At 48.7% G+C, this 15,136-nt stretch overlaps 1 protein-coding gene across 5 annotated transcripts in view; it reads left to right on the top strand.

Moving 5' to 3' along the window:
• The window catches only part of RARB (retinoic acid receptor beta), a 794,145-nt gene that overhangs the window by 635,208 nt on the left and 143,801 nt on the right, over nt 1-15,136 (top strand). For all 5 annotated transcript variants that reach the window (XM_089332320.1, XM_089332321.1, XM_017346749.4 and 2 more), the window contains one exon: nt 13,311-13,459. In XM_089332320.1, the coding sequence (XP_089188446.1) occupies nt 13,311-13,459 (149 nt within the window). The remainder of the gene's footprint in view (nt 1-13,310; nt 13,460-15,136) is intronic.

Genomic DNA, 15,136 nt, shown 5'->3' on the forward strand with positions numbered 1-15,136 from the left:
CCCACACGAGGATCAGAGACCCAAGTACTTGAGCCATCACGGCTGCCCCCCAGGATGCACCGTAGCAGGAAGCTGGAATCAGCAATGGAGCTGGGACTCACACCCAGGCACTTGGCTATGGGACATGGGCGTCCCAAGCAGCGTCCTGACTGCTACGCCAAATGCCCACCTCTCTTCTGACTTCTTTATAATCTAGACTTTATCACAGGGTGTGTGCTCAAATACACACTTAGCATCCTGTCTGGCTATTCCCTCCCACACCGGGCCAGCCAAAGGTTTGAGACTTTGGGTTTTGAGCAGCCATAGATGGCTCTCAAATGAGAGGTTACGCTGGGAAGGTGGCTGTTTCTGGGGCTGGCAGACAGCGTGGCCTGGCATTGGCCAGGAAAACCTAGGAGGAGAAGGCTGTGGCAGAGCTGGGAGCGAGTGCCTGTGGGCCTGGGACTGAAGGGACAGTTGACAGAGAGAGAGGCGGAAATGCTGACCAAAGTTGCTTTACTCTCACTGGCATGGGGAGAATCTCTCAGGAGGAAAACTATTTTGAGAGGGAAAATGGAAGTGAACATCAGCAAGTCAAGAAGTGAGACTAACGCAAAGAAAGCCGGCCAGGGGAATGGCGCTGCCATTCACTAATGCAGGCGTCGCACACTGATAGCAATGACTGTGCTTGTGTAACGTGCCGTGGCTGGCTCTGTGCCAAGTGATGTACTGTGTCCCGCTCAGTGACCCAGCGAGCAGTGCGCTGTCATTTTATACAAGCCGAAATTGAAGCTCAGAGGAGTTAAGTAGGGACTGTCCCTCCCCATCCCCCCCTAAAAAAAGTCTTAGCCTTAGAAGTTTGGTTAAAAAATTGAATTATCAAGTTTTCCTTAATAAGGTTATTAGAAAATAAAACTAAAACATTTTGAAACTTTCAACCTTCTTATATCAAGAAAGGTATGAAAGACAAATTAAGCAGCAGTGTCGTAGCATCTCCATGATCTGAGTGAGTCTATACAGCCAATGGAAGATCTTTGTGGAAGTGTCGCTGAGTGCATCTGTTCGAACTGAGCCGTCGTGCTCAGCCCATTAGCAGCAGGATTTTCACATGAGCCTGCTGGAAGGCTGGTCCCTGTCCTTCCCCTGTCAGTCCCTCCTCCCGCCCATCCTTGTCCTGTTGGGAGGAGAGTCCAGCCCCTCCTTTAGGGCGCTCCAGTTCTGTAGACGATGTCAGAAGGGCACAAGTTCAGAATTCTGCATGTTGGTTTCAGTCTTGTACCAAATGGATTTTGGTTCAATGAGTGCATGTGGTCTTCAGGTGAGGGAGTGAGAGCCAGTTTAGGGGTGGGAGGCCCGAGTCCCCTCCTATGCTCCCCCTCCCCCAGCAGAGGCCCGAAGCTAGAGACTGTGCAGGCTCCTGACAGCGCTCAGCCACACAGCCCTGGACCAGCGCCAAAGGCCTTTGGAACTTTGGACCCACTGCCGCCACTCTCCCTGCTGGCTGCTGGTTGCTTGGCAAGAGTGGGCGGTGCATGTGTTTGTGCCTTGTAATTCCTGTGTCAGCTTCTGGGGGGACTTTCCTACTTTATTGCTCTGCCTGGAAAGACAAAAGGGCATGATTTGTCTCCTTAGCTGCTTTCTTTTCCATTTTTTTGGTTTTGCTTTTAGTCCTTATGCTGGCACAACTATGAGTATGTGTGTGAGCGCGCGCGTGTGTGTGTGTGTGTGAGCGTGTGTGTGTGTGTGTGTGTGACTTGGCCATACTCTGTATGCTCTAAAAACTGCTGTCAGGGCCAGTTGCCTGTGAAAGTTCTGGGCAGTCGTACGAGAGATGCTAGTCTTCTCTCATCACCCAAGTCAGACCCATTCTCTTGGATCCATGACCACTTACGTTCAAATCCACCTCATCATTCACCTGCTGTATGAGCAAGTCACCTGAACACCTTGTGCCTCTGATTTCTTGCCAGTAAGAAAAAGATTAAAACTAGCTATTTGAGGGCCGGCACCGTGGCTCACTTGGTTAACCCTCCGCCTGCGGTGCCAGCATCACATATGGGCGCCGGGTTCTAGTCCCGGTTGCTCCTCTTCCAGTCCAGCTCTCTGCTGTGGCCCGGGAAGGCAGTGGAGGATGGCCCAACTGCTTGGGCCCCTGCACCCGCATGGGAAACCAGGAAGAAGCACCTGGCTCCTGGCTTCGGATTGGCACAGTGCCGGCCATGGAGGCCATTTGGGGAGTGAACTAACAGAAGGAAGACCTTTCTCTCTGTCTCTCTCTCTCTCACTATATATAACTGTACCTGTCAAATTAAAAAAAAAAAAAAACCTATTTGATAACATCACTAAGGGAAATTGAGTAAATTAATACAAGTATATGCAAAATGTTTAGTACAGAATTAGGGAGGAGTGAGCAGTCCGTAGTGCAGGCTTCATAAATGGTAGCTCTTGGTATTGTGGCAATGTGATTGTCTGATAAGACTCTGGATGTGTCTGCATTTCCTGTGGGGATGATACAGTCGATCTTTCATATATGCATGTTTCACACCCAAGGATTCAACCAACTTTGGATTGAGAATACCCCCCCCAAATTGCATCTATACTGAACATATACAGAACTCTTTTCTTGTCATTTTTCCTGAACAATACAGTATAGTTGTCTACTCACATATACATCGGATGAGGTAAGCTAAGTAATGGAGAGGTGACTGAAGTCTATGGGAAGATGTGTGTAGATTTCATGCCGATATGAGGCCATGTCATATCAGGAACCGCAGCACCCATCAGTTCTGGTTTGTGTGGGGAGTCCGGCAGCCAGCCCCTGAGCATACTGAGAGACCCTGTGTTAACTCGCATCCTTAAGATACGGGCTGCACTGCCTTCCCCCAGACAGCCTCATCATAAAGCATTAGGCGGTAACTTACTAGGATGTCATACTTCCTGTAGTTGACAAAAGGTAAACCCTGCAATGTAGGAAGTGTGCTGTCTTCCTTGCTTTTCAGATCAGGAAACTATGGATCAGGGTCAGTGGCTCCTGTATGAGGCAGAACCGGATCGGAGCCCTTGGATTCGGCCTTTCAGGACTGGGCAGCCTCCACCTCCCCAGAGCTGTCTATGTGGTCCCCACTGCTTGGTCAAAGCATCCCCTCCTGAGTACTGTCCTTGCCCTGGACCAGGGCTTTTTAGCCTGAGCGCCATTTGTGAGCTGGGCCAGGTTATTCTTGGGCAGGGAGGGAGCTGTCCTGTGCACTGTGAGACATGCTGCAGCACCCCTGGCCTCTATTATGTGCCCGAAGCAGCCCCCAGTTAGGAGAACCCCAGATGGCTCCAGATACTGTAAAAGCCCCCTCGAGTGGGAAAAGTCAGTGTTGGTTAAGGACCTCGGCCCTAGATTCAGAAAGGTGGAAGGGGACTGTGTTTACAGGGTGGGCGGCGGGGTTGGGCCGGGGAGTTCCTTAGTGTTGATTGAGCACTTGTATGCCAGGCAAGCTGCAAACGTGGCCTCCCTTTTGCCAACAGGAATTTTAGGAGCCTCTACATTTTTAGGAAGGAAACACCCGAGCTCCGAGAAGTATCAAAAACTCTATGGATGTTAAATTAGTAAGTGGCAGAAGACAGATTCGAGTTCAGGTCCACCTGGCAGCAGAGCCCATGAACTTGTCATGACCCCCTCCACACTGTTTTATACAGGCTCGTGCTGTTTCTTTTTTGTTAATAACAAAGAAAACCCACCGGTAAGAATTAAGTTAGTTTCAGGGTTATTTTGAGACCGCGATCATGGTGTATACTGGTTTAAAAAAAAAAATCCAAGAGAAAACTGTGCACCAGGCGAGCAGAACATTGTTTTGTTCAGAAAGAGGGGTTTGGCTAAATTTTGATGTAGTCAGTAACACAGAATTTCTCAGCTCTGAGCTGTCCGCAGGACAGGTGACAACACCTAAGTTCATTACCATCTTTATTTAAGATTTAGAAGAAGTATCTTTTCATTGCTTTTCTGCAAGGCCGGTAGCAACCTGATTTTCAGATATGTTGACAGTACACCAGCAAAGACTGCATCTGAAATGATATCCATCTTAACCCTACTGCTTTAATCCACTGTTCATACAGGAAATCGGAATAGGTAAAAAAGAATGCCATGTTTTAGTGCAACCATTGTTTTATAAAAATATGGCTGTCCTGATTCGAAGTGGGAAAAGCAATGGAACCGTCTGCTGTTGAGATAAACTCTTCCAGGGGACCTTACTATTGCGATGCCGTTAGCGTCATCTGTGTTTGACTCCTGAGACGTGCTCCAGCATTTACTCCCTCAATGCAGTTCCCTCTCTGACGCCTCGCGGTTCAGATCATTAACAAGCAGTTAGATGTGTCGGCCCGTTAAGTGATTTTGAGAGAGAATTTATTTGAACCCTGTCATGAGCTAGCTTAGTGTGTCCTAGAAAATAATGATATAAAGCATCATCTGTTTAAAATGTCACACAAAACAACCTATGAGATAATTTTTGAATATGTTCCTCAAAGCAAGAGTGGCCATTATAAAAATGAAATGTGGGTGCGGAACGTGTCATGGCCCCTTCTGAAAGTATGACAGCACATCCCATGATACAAGTCGGTCTCAGGAGTAATGGCTCCTGCTGGCCGCGAGCCCAGAGAGGTGCAGCTACAACACAGCGCGATGCGCAGGTGCAGAGCCTCACTCTTGGTAAGGCCCACACTGTCTTGTTGATGTGACCGTATATTGAATCAGATCAGTGTTTGGAAAAATCATAATCAGAGGGTCACAGAGTCCCGTGGTTCTCAAATTTGTGTGAGCCTGACCACACCAAACCAGGGACCTTTCTAGCCTAGGTAGTACATGAGATGGAGAATAAGAAGCTTAAAAGCTGGGGTGGAGTGGGGGGTGCTGGTGCTGTGGTGTGGCAGTTAGGGCGCTGTTTGCAACACTAGCACCCCATATCTGAACTATTTGGCTATTTGGCTTCTGATCCAGCTTCAAGCTAATGCGCCTGGGAAGGCAGCAGAAGACAGCCTAAGTACTTGGGTCCCTGCTATCCATATAGGAGACCCAAAGGGAGTGCCTGGTCCATACCTGGCTGTTGTGGTCATTTGAGGAGTGAGCCAGCAGACTGAAGCTCTGTCTGTCTCCCTGGTGATCTCCCTTACAAATAAATAAATTACAAATAAATCCTTAAAAGAAAAAAAAAAGCTGTTGAGTTTTTGAGAAAAAGTAGTCATAGATATTAAGCCATTTAAATCTCATTGTTGAAAGCATTGTTTTTAAATCCCCTAAATCTAAGGTGTGGTTACTGCTCCTTCTCCTCCCCAAGGAGTTAACAGGCATTAGGCACTTAGCAGGGGCCCAAGAACAAGCCCAGGCTCTTCCCGGGCAGCTGGGAACCCACTACCAACCAGAAGCCACACGGCGTGGGAGAAAACGAAGAGTGCTCTTAGGTGAGCCTAAAAGCACACGGAGCCTGAAGATCTTAATGCAGTAAGTCCTTAACAAGGCAGAGTGTTTACCGAGGACTTGTGCGAAGGGAAGAGGGAGGCCGACAGAGCTCCCTGTGCCAAACTGACTCAGCAGAAACGTTTGGGGTTGCGGGAGGCGACCTTTGCGTGTTGTCACAGCGTCTCCAACACGTGCCTATAGCAATGGCCAGGGGGTTCTGCTAGGGTGCCCATTCTGACTCTGATTTTTATAACGTTCCCCAGTGATGCCCCTGCGATCAGGGCTGGAAAATCAAAGACTTCCCCGCTGCCCCTCCTGGGGTCGCCCCCTCCCGCCTGTGTCCAGCACCTGTTGCCTGTGTGGTCAGAATAGCAGGGATTCTCATAACCCGGCTCCAGCCCTCGGCCAGGATCCCGGCTGACCCGGGCAAACACACACTCCGTCAGGGTCACGGGCAGGTTACTGAGTCAGGGCTGCCAGAGCCCGGCCGGGATGTTTTCCTTCGCTCGCCTGCCCCAAACCTTGGAGCCGCTTCCTAATCACAGAGCCAGCGGCAGCGTGAGGTGAGCCCGATTTCAAAGCAGGTTTTTTTTTTTTTTCTTGTTTGGCCATTACCTAATTTCAGAATGCGATTCCCAGACGGGCAAACCCCACGTGGGTTGGAAACAAGCCGCTTCTGAAAAAAGGATTCAAAGCAGACCACCCCCTCACGAAGAGGCCGCGGTACCGAGGCCTCTGGACCGTGGGAGGCGTGTAAATTACACTTTAATAAAATGTCTCCACGCGCGCGCGCATGCGCGCAGCCAGCCGCGGCGGATCTGGTTCTAATTACTTGTACTGGAGTTGAACTTTAGCGTTTCCTTTGACTTTCTCCCTAATGTATGTGAGCTGTGGGCTTTGCAGTCCTGCCGTGAACCCGCAGAAAACAGGGGGGAAAATCCAGATCGGCTCTCTCCGGTGCCAACGAAAACGAAGCCCAAGCGAAGGTTTTGACCAAACGCCACACTTTGCATTCTCCTTTAATTAGCTGAAATTACTCCTGCCCACGGGGACCCTGGAACTCTGGGCTGAAAATCCCCTTGGGGCCATGCAGGAAATGCCTTTCGCTTTACAATTCCTTTTCTTTTTAAGGCTCAGCTGCCCGGAGAGTGCATTAAAATACTGTCTGAATCATGGAAGGTTCGAGTAAGAAGGCAGGACTTTCATAATGCCTGCCTTTAATCAGGCGCAACATAAAATCCTGAAATCTGTCAACATGGGTTAGCCAGCCGTAAATTAGCAGGAAAAAAAATGTATACTGAGCATTCTCAAAAATGTTATCTGCTACTTAATCTAACCTTTAGAAAAATGCCAAGCATGTGAGGAATTGTGAAGGGAGCTATTGTTGGGGCCTTTCTGTGTGTTTAAATGACACTCAGGTGTGTTGTAACAACAAGGACATTTATACGGTGTTTTCTCAGGTGAGTGAGGTTCCAAGTGCCAAGCCTCTTCACAGGCAATAGAATTAACTGTGTGTGTGTGTGAGTGTGTGTGTGTGTGTGTGTGGTTTGTTTCTTCTTTTATTTGGGGCCTGAATGAGCCGTCAGAGTTGTGGCAGTGCTGAAAAAGGTGGCGTGTGTTGGAGGGGGTGGGCGCTGGTGTTTGGCTTTTTGTCCCATCTCAAACCCGGTCTTCATTTTTCTTGTGTCTGCAAACAACCTGTCAATATGATGTCCTTTCTGAGCCCCGCTTCTCAAAATGCTGTCTGGCCTGGCACTGGCCTGGCACTGGCCTGGCACTGGCCTGGCACTGGCTCCTCCACGACGTGTTGCCAGTGTTTGATGTGAAAGCACACGCATGCAGAGCACGTGTTTAGAATAATGTTCCAGCAGTCGCACACAGGAAGTTTATGTCTGAAATCTAGTTGAGTTTTCTAATTTTTTTTAAAGCTCGTTCCCTCTTTGTTTCTCCTTTATTCCCTGTGTGTGTGGTTTTTGTTTTTGTTTTTTTAGAATTTCATTTTTCTAGAATTTTATCAATTCATGGGGTACGTGGACGGGGGAGTCTGAATGGTCCTTCTCCCTGGGGAGCCTGAAAATCACTCACAAGCATTCTGGAAGAAGAGCCATCCAAAGGGAGCCAGGGCCCATCACTAGCTGTACTGGGAGGAGGGGGAGTCTAGCTTTGTCTTCCTTGGGGACAGTCATCTGTGTGCAAGCCTGCATGGATACAGTTTGCTTCACTGTCGTTTTCCTTACAGCTCACTGCCCTGTGTGTGTGTGTGTGGGCGCACGTGTGTGTGTGTGTGTGCGTGCGCGCACCGCCCAGAAAAGCCTTTTCAGCAATCCTGGTGCTGACCATGCTCTGGGCAGGGACCCGCGGAGCCAAGCATCCGTCTCACCCTGGGAGCACAAGTTGCTGGGACTTGGCCATTCCCTGCCCAGCAGTCCATCTGCTGAGTAGTTTGCATACTGCATGTAGGGAATGCAGTCACCACGCTGGCCAAGCAAGCAAGCAAAGAAAGGCAGGAGACAAAAAGCAGATCTGAGTTATTCCTCAAAGGCCGCTTCCCCACACTGAAATCACATCAGGATGGCTGGAGTGCCATTGTTTTATTGAATGACACCAGCCTCCCCTCCCCCCGCCCCCGGAAGTCTCAGAACTGCATTTTTGGCCTGCGTGAGATCGCTGAATGAGCTAATACAGAACACATTGTCTGCTGAGCTGGCAGAGTTTCCAGGCAAAAAATTTTATCATTTCGTAGGCTGATTGTACTTGTCTGGGGTATGGACCAAAATATTTGGGGCCTCTCAAGGGCATTTGATGAATCTTAGTCTAATTTAAAAGGACTAATAGATTATTGATTTCAGCAGGATGACAGCAAACGGATCTCTGGTCCAGTTCTGTCTCTACCTTGAATACCAAAAATGACCAGTGGAAGGGCAGCCAAGGTGGGCTGTCTCCCTCCCTTCTTTCCCACTGTCTTTATGGGAGGTGGGGACAAGAAGGGAAGAGGAGGGGCCCGCGTTGTGGCACAAGGGGTTAAGCCCCTGCCTGTGTTGCCTGCATCCCATAGGAGTCCTGGCTGCTCTGCTTCTGATCCAGCTCCCGGCTCTGTGCCTGGGAAAATAGTGCAAGGTGGCCCAAGTGTTTAGGTCCTTGCACCTACATGGGTTACCCAGAGGAATTCTAGGCTCCTGGCCTTGGCCTGGCCCAGCCTCAGCCTCAACCTTTGGAGCCATTTGGTCTCTCCGTGTCTTCCTCACAGACCCCCCGGCCCCGCCCCACTCCCTCCTCCTGTCCTAGACACAAGAAGCTCTAGTGAATTTTGCCAAAGTATGTTTTTGCTACATTACCAAAGAGGAAATCTTTTCTATTGATGCCGTATTCTGGTTGTAATTCTGAATCTAGGCTTGACAAGTTGGCCTGAGGCCGGCTTCTGTGACCTGACCATGCCACTGAGACTTTGTTTGCTTTTTTTGGCCTTTTTGGACTGTTAATTTTGAGGGTAGTATTGGAGAGTATACAGTCAAATATTTAGTTCTTGACTGTCACTGGGAAATTTTTTCTGAAGATGATTATTTCTTCTCATATATGAGACTTTTCAATGTCTGTTTGGGATATATTTACTCATTTGTAGGATTTAAACTACAAACACAATAGAAAGACCTATCCTTCAAACACAGCTCATTCACCTCGTCTAGGATGCCTGTCTTGATTTTTTCCTGAGCTGATAAAACCTCTGTCATTACAGTCTGGTTCCCAAACTGCTTTTATTTGGATTCACTTGGGAGTATTTTTAAAACAGGGCTTCCTGGCTCCCTCCCCCAGACACTCTAGGGCAATGGGCCTAGGAGACAGCTCGGGCATTAGGAGGGTTAAAAGCTCCCCAGGTGAGAGTAATGAGCAGCCAAGTTTGAAAACCTCGGTTTCACATATTAATTACTGGTTTGTTGTCTATCAGGCCAAGCTGGTGAGAGTAAGGGATCATACTGTGCATGTTCCATAGAGTGTAACGATGCCTGGCAGGTAGTAGTCACTCAGTGAAATCAATGATTGAACACATGCGTGGCCTGAGCAGCCAGTGGGCTAATATGGGCAAGTTCATGGCTGTGCTGTGAAACCAGAGTTCTAACAGAAGTCTGCTGCTCTCAGTATTGATCGCTTACACAACAGCATTTTCATTCAGGGCAACTGTTCAGGAAAAGCCTTCGTCTTAGTGTATCATTCTTTTAAATTTTATTTATATAAGGGGAAACATTTCATGGATTTCATATGTACACATTTAAGAGCACAGTGGTACTGCCCACCATGTCCTCCCTCCCACCCACACTCCCACCGTCCCTCCTACTTCCTTTCTAATCTTTCTTTTAATTTTCACAACGACATACTTTCAGTTTATTTTATAATCACAAGCTTAACCCTCCGCTAAATACAGAATTCAACAAGTCGTAAGTAGAAAAACCATGGTTTCTCAAGAGTATGGACGAGGGCTGTAAACACTAATCAAAGCTCAGAATGTCAATTTTGCTCATATATAGTGCATTGTTTTGTACTCTGTAGATTAGTTACCACAAATCAGGGAAAACATAGGATGTTCATCTTTGGGGGACTGGCTTATTTCACTAAGCGTAATGGTTTCCAGTTGCATCCATTTTGTTGGGAAAGACAGGATAGCAAAAACCCTTTTGACTCCTTCCCTTGTTAGAAATGACTTTCAGGGCCGGCGCCACGGCTCACTAGGCTAATCCTCCGCCTAGCGGCGCCGGCACACCGGGTTCTAGTCCCGGTCGGGGCGCCGGATTCTGTCCCGGTTGCCCCTCTTCCAGGCCAGCCCTCTGCTGTGGCCAGGGAGTGCAGTGGAGGATGGCCCAGGTGCTTGGGCCCTGCACCCCATGGGAGACCAGGAAAAGCACCTGGCTCCTGGCTCCTGCCATCGGATCAGCGCGGTGCGCCGGCCGCAGCGCGCCAGCCGCGGCGGCCATTGGAGGGTGAACCAACGGCAAAGGAAGACCTTTCTCTCTGTCTCTCTCTCTCACTGTCCACTCTGCCTGTCAAAAAATAATAAAAAAAAAAAATAAAAAAAAAAAAAAAAGAAATGACTTTCAGCCACGGAGAGAGACTTTTCTCGGCCTTTGTGAAATGTTTTGGGATTTGGGGTGTCCAGGCGGCACAGTTCGGCTGCTTCTGTTCCGAGGGTGAAACGCTGGACTCCCTTCAGCGTCTCCCTGTGAAGTGGCGTATTTATGGAAATGGCCACCCACTTTTGAAATTCAGGACATAGCTCTGACAGCTGAATTCAGCTCTAGCAGACTTCTATTTACAACTTTCCTGGACAAGTCCAGTGAGCTATATTCTACCCAAGTGAGTAGAGCCTTAAAACTCACCCCCACCCCCACCTGGCTCCTGCCAAGAGCCCAGTACGGGATTGGCCCTGCAGGTGCCACTGTGGCTTTGCCACCAAGGGTGAGACACACAGGTGGAAGCAGAAGTTCACAAATCAAACCTAAAGATTTAGGAGGCCTAGAGGGCACGACTCAGTTATGTTGATATTAGGACTGTAAATTGACACAGCCTTGCTAAAAGAGTCAGTTTATCAACATGGATTAAAAGCTAAAATAAATCTTGAAAATAACATACCTTTTGAACTAATAATTCCACTTCTGAGAGTTTTCCCTAAGGAAATAGAAACCTGGTGAGGTTAGCTACGGAGATGTCCATCACAGTGGAATGTTCTGTGAGAAAAATACCTACTGACAAGGAAATAAATTCATGACATCATAAGCTACACAGAGTCCCAAACAATCTCAATGTAATTCTACCGTAGGAAGCAAACAATGGAACAGCATTCATATGCATAAAAAAGAAGCCTGATAGGATCTATGCCAAGACCATCACATCGGAGTTCTCTGCATGAAAGAATTGGGGGTGATTGTGCGTGTTAGATTTTGACAAAGAGCGTCCTATTGTTTTGTGATTTTAACAGCAGTGTTTTTCTGGATTAGCTCAGTGCAAGGCGCGCGTTTGTGCTTACAGCTTGAGGGCTGGGTCAGACTTGGGGGCATCCTAGATGCCAGCGCTGCCGCAGGGCCCTGGCCATCCCTGTGCCAGGAGACCTCGAACAAGGGCTTCCTATTTGCCGGAAGAAACATGCACCACGATTGATGTCTTCATTCTGAATACCTCGGATCTAACCACAGAAGACTGCAATAGATTTATCTCCTAGAACCTGTACTTCTCTAATGAATTCACTCCAAGATTCCTCCGAATTATGAAAATACTATAATTATAGTTGACTCTCTTCCAAGGGCCTAATTAATTACTTTTTTTAAGGAAGCAAATGAGTGTAAGAGAGCTATTTGATTTCTAATTTTATCATTCAACTGCTTAGAGGCGCACTTGGTGCTAGAGATGAGGAAGAAAAAGGAAAACATTCATATTTAATAAATATTGATTATTGGCTATGTGTCCAGACATGAGAGTATTCACTGGAGCTTTCTCAGTCTTATGAACCCAAATTCAGAGTACATGTGGGGAGGAGTGGCACATATGGAATATAAAATTATACGCCAATAAATTTTCTAAATTTGGACAGTAGGTAAGGTTTGTGGGAAAGTAAAATATGAGACAGGGACTGCAAATTAACCTGTGTCGCCAGTAGCCCCTTTGAGTGCCAGCTCAGTGCTGGCTGTGCTGTCTCCCACCCAGCTCCCTGCTAATCTGCCTGGGGAAGCACCACAAGATGGATCAAGTGCTTTGATCCCTGCGCCCACATGGGAGGCCTGGCCGGAGTTCCTTGCTCCTGGCTTTGGCCTGGCCCAGCCTCAGCCATGGTGACCCTTTGAGGATTGAACCAGTAGATGGAAGATCTTTCTCTGATTCTTTTCCCTCTCTTTGTCACTCTGCTTTTCAAATCTTTGAAAGAAAAATCGAATCTATTCCTGTAAGTGGTGAACAACTATACATTTTATACTGTTGGAAATATACTGTGTGTAATAAAGTGATTTGAAGAATGGAAGATTCTAGAACACTGACGACTTTCCATCATTCCCTTCTATTTTTGCATCGTATTTCTTTGTGGTAAGAGGAGAGCCAATTCTTGCTCTGACTTTAACTATAACCTTAGAGAGTAAGGGTAGGCGAATACTTGCGTCTTCCGTTCCATGAATTCCCATTTCCTGTGGCTGCGTGGTGGTTATGTAATGAAAAGGGCATCACGTATTTCTAACTAGCATGAAGACCTGTGGGACTTACCCGTGAGCTGCAGCACTCTGTGCCATCCTTGTGCGTGACATCCTGCTTCTCAAGCAGGTGCACGCTCGGTCACCTGGGGATTTTTGTGAATGCAGGTTTTGGTTCCGTGGGCTTGTGCACTCTAATGAGCTCCTGGGTGACGGTGTTGCTGCCGGTCCAAGGAGCAGTCTTTGAGTAGCAAAGGTCTTCCCAGCAGTGTTATTGATGGAGATCCATTATGGCCACGTGTTAGAGGCCCTTTCCATATACTTGATGAATGACTGGGCTGGGCATTTTCTTCAGTTTTCCTACAAAAAGTGACTTTTGGTCACACGAGTCACCTGCGGGCCTCGGGGTCAGAGGTTAGGGGAGGCAGATGCATGGCAAACACCTGAACTCTGTACTCTGAAGCCGTGACTTGGAGTCTTGGCTCAGCCACTGCCGTTTTGGTGTTGGGCCGCCTCCTCTGAGTGTCTGTTTCTCCCCAGGGTGAAATGGCGATTAAAGTCAGCGCCTTCCAGGGACAGGGGCCCCGAGATTGGTGCATAAACCGCTGCCTGCCTCACCCGAGGCGGGGTCGCCACCGCCGTTTGGGCTGATCCCCGCGTGCAGTGGGGACACGCGAACTCACGGGTGAAAACAAGAAATGAACCAAAGCTCTCGTTGTGTTTTCTCGTAGCCATCGAAACCCAGAGCACCAGCTCTGAGGAACTCGTCCCGAGCCCCCCGTCTCCACTGCCTCCCCCTCGCGTGTACAAGCCCTGCTTCGTCTGCCAGGACAAATCATCGGGGTACCACTATGGGGTCAGCGCCTGCGAGGGCTGCAAGGTGAGTACCTGCGCGCGCGTGCCGCGTGTGAGTGTGCGTCCGCGCGCGCGCGCCCCCTGCAGGCGACCCCGCCTCTGATTTTTGGCTGTCAGTGTGGTAGCTTGGGTTGTCTTTGGTGGTTTTCCTGGCTCCCTTACACCTGTCCGGTTTAAAATTCAGAAACTTCTGCCCATGACGTTGGGTCATTAGAATCCCCATCCCTCCCGCAACAGCTGTTCTCCTGAGGGAAGACTGTCCCGAAAAGTATCATCTTACTTCTCATCACAACTCACTGTCCGGTGTCTTTGTGGTTTGATTTTATTTTTAAATATGATTGACAGGCCCCTGAATCAACTTGCAGGGAGCCCGAGGTTGAAATTGGGATTTCTCTCCTGCCTGTTTGCTCAGCCCTGTGGCCTTTGGATTACAGTGTGATTTTCAGCCTGCAAGGACTTGCTACTGGCTGCGTGTCATAAATTCAGGGTGGGTGGACTGAAAGTGCCTGCCCGCGGAGCACTGGAGGCTGAACATGTGTCAGGGAGTAAATGGCTGCTCTGAATCAAGAGAGACAATTGTTACCAAGTCCAACAGGCTTAATTGAGTGTAAGAGCCTCTTAGTTTTTTTAAACAGAGAAAAGAGACAAAGAATGACTTCATAGGCAGATTCAACTCATCCATGAAAAATTTCTCAAAGGAGCTGTGGCAGTCTTGAGCATGCCCTGCCCTAGATACACAACTTCTTGAAGTTCTCTCTGCGGTCTGTTCAGTGTTGTTGTTTCTATATCTCAACTACGAGATGCACTTTTGAGTGTTAACGTGCTACAGTAGCATTACAGGGGCTCCAGGGTGTGTTGCATTTGGTTTATCCCAGGGGGAAATATGGGGAGGTTTCAAGAAATTCATGGAAATGTGTATCCGTGTGCATTCTGAAAAAACTACACATGGATTTCAAATTTTTTTGCACCAAAACTTTAAAAAAGATTTATTTATTGACTTATTTGAAAGGCAGAGTGACAGAGAGAGGGGGAGACCCAGGTAGAGAGATCTTCCATCCACTGGTTCACCTTCCAAATGCCCCAACAGCTGGGGCTGAGCCAGGTCAAGTCCAGGAGCTGAGAACTCCATCCAGGCCTCGAAGATGAGTGGCAGGGTTCCAAGCACTCGGGCCATCTCCTGCTGCTTCCCAGGTACATTTGCAGGGAGCTGGATCCGAAGCACAGCAGGTGGGACTCCAGCTGGAACTGTGCGAGGGGATGCAGGTGCTGTGTCCCAATGCCTGCCCCAAGGCTGCAGCTCATTATTCAGCTTCCCGATCCTGTGGGTCTGTGATTCCAGACAGGTGCCGTCTGCGTGGTTCCTCGGGTCCTAGCCATGTTCCCTCCGTATCTGGTGTGGCTACGGTCGACTCGGGCAGCCTCTTGACTCTGCTGTTCAGGATGTCAGGGGGCATGGCCCCCTGCCCACCATGCCTGCCCAGGCTTGTTCAAAGAGACAGGGCTCCAGGAGAGAACAGAAGCACACGAGGCCTGGGCTCAGGAGCAGCCTGCCGTCACTCGGGCCACACTCTGCCGTCCACAGCAGGTCTGTGTAGACGGAGTCACGAGGAACCTAAACTCAGCTGCTTTTTGGGAGGAGCTTCCAGGTCCTCAGGAAATGGGGGTCCTTTTTACATTCCGGCTCCCACATCCCGTGTCTGAT

This window comes from Oryctolagus cuniculus, chromosome 4 (genome assembly GCF_051225735.1).
Source record: "Oryctolagus cuniculus isolate XC-2025 breed Fujian yellow rabbit chromosome 4, ASM5122573v1, whole genome shotgun sequence".
NCBI classification, from domain to species: domain Eukaryota; kingdom Metazoa; phylum Chordata; class Mammalia; order Lagomorpha; family Leporidae; genus Oryctolagus; species Oryctolagus cuniculus.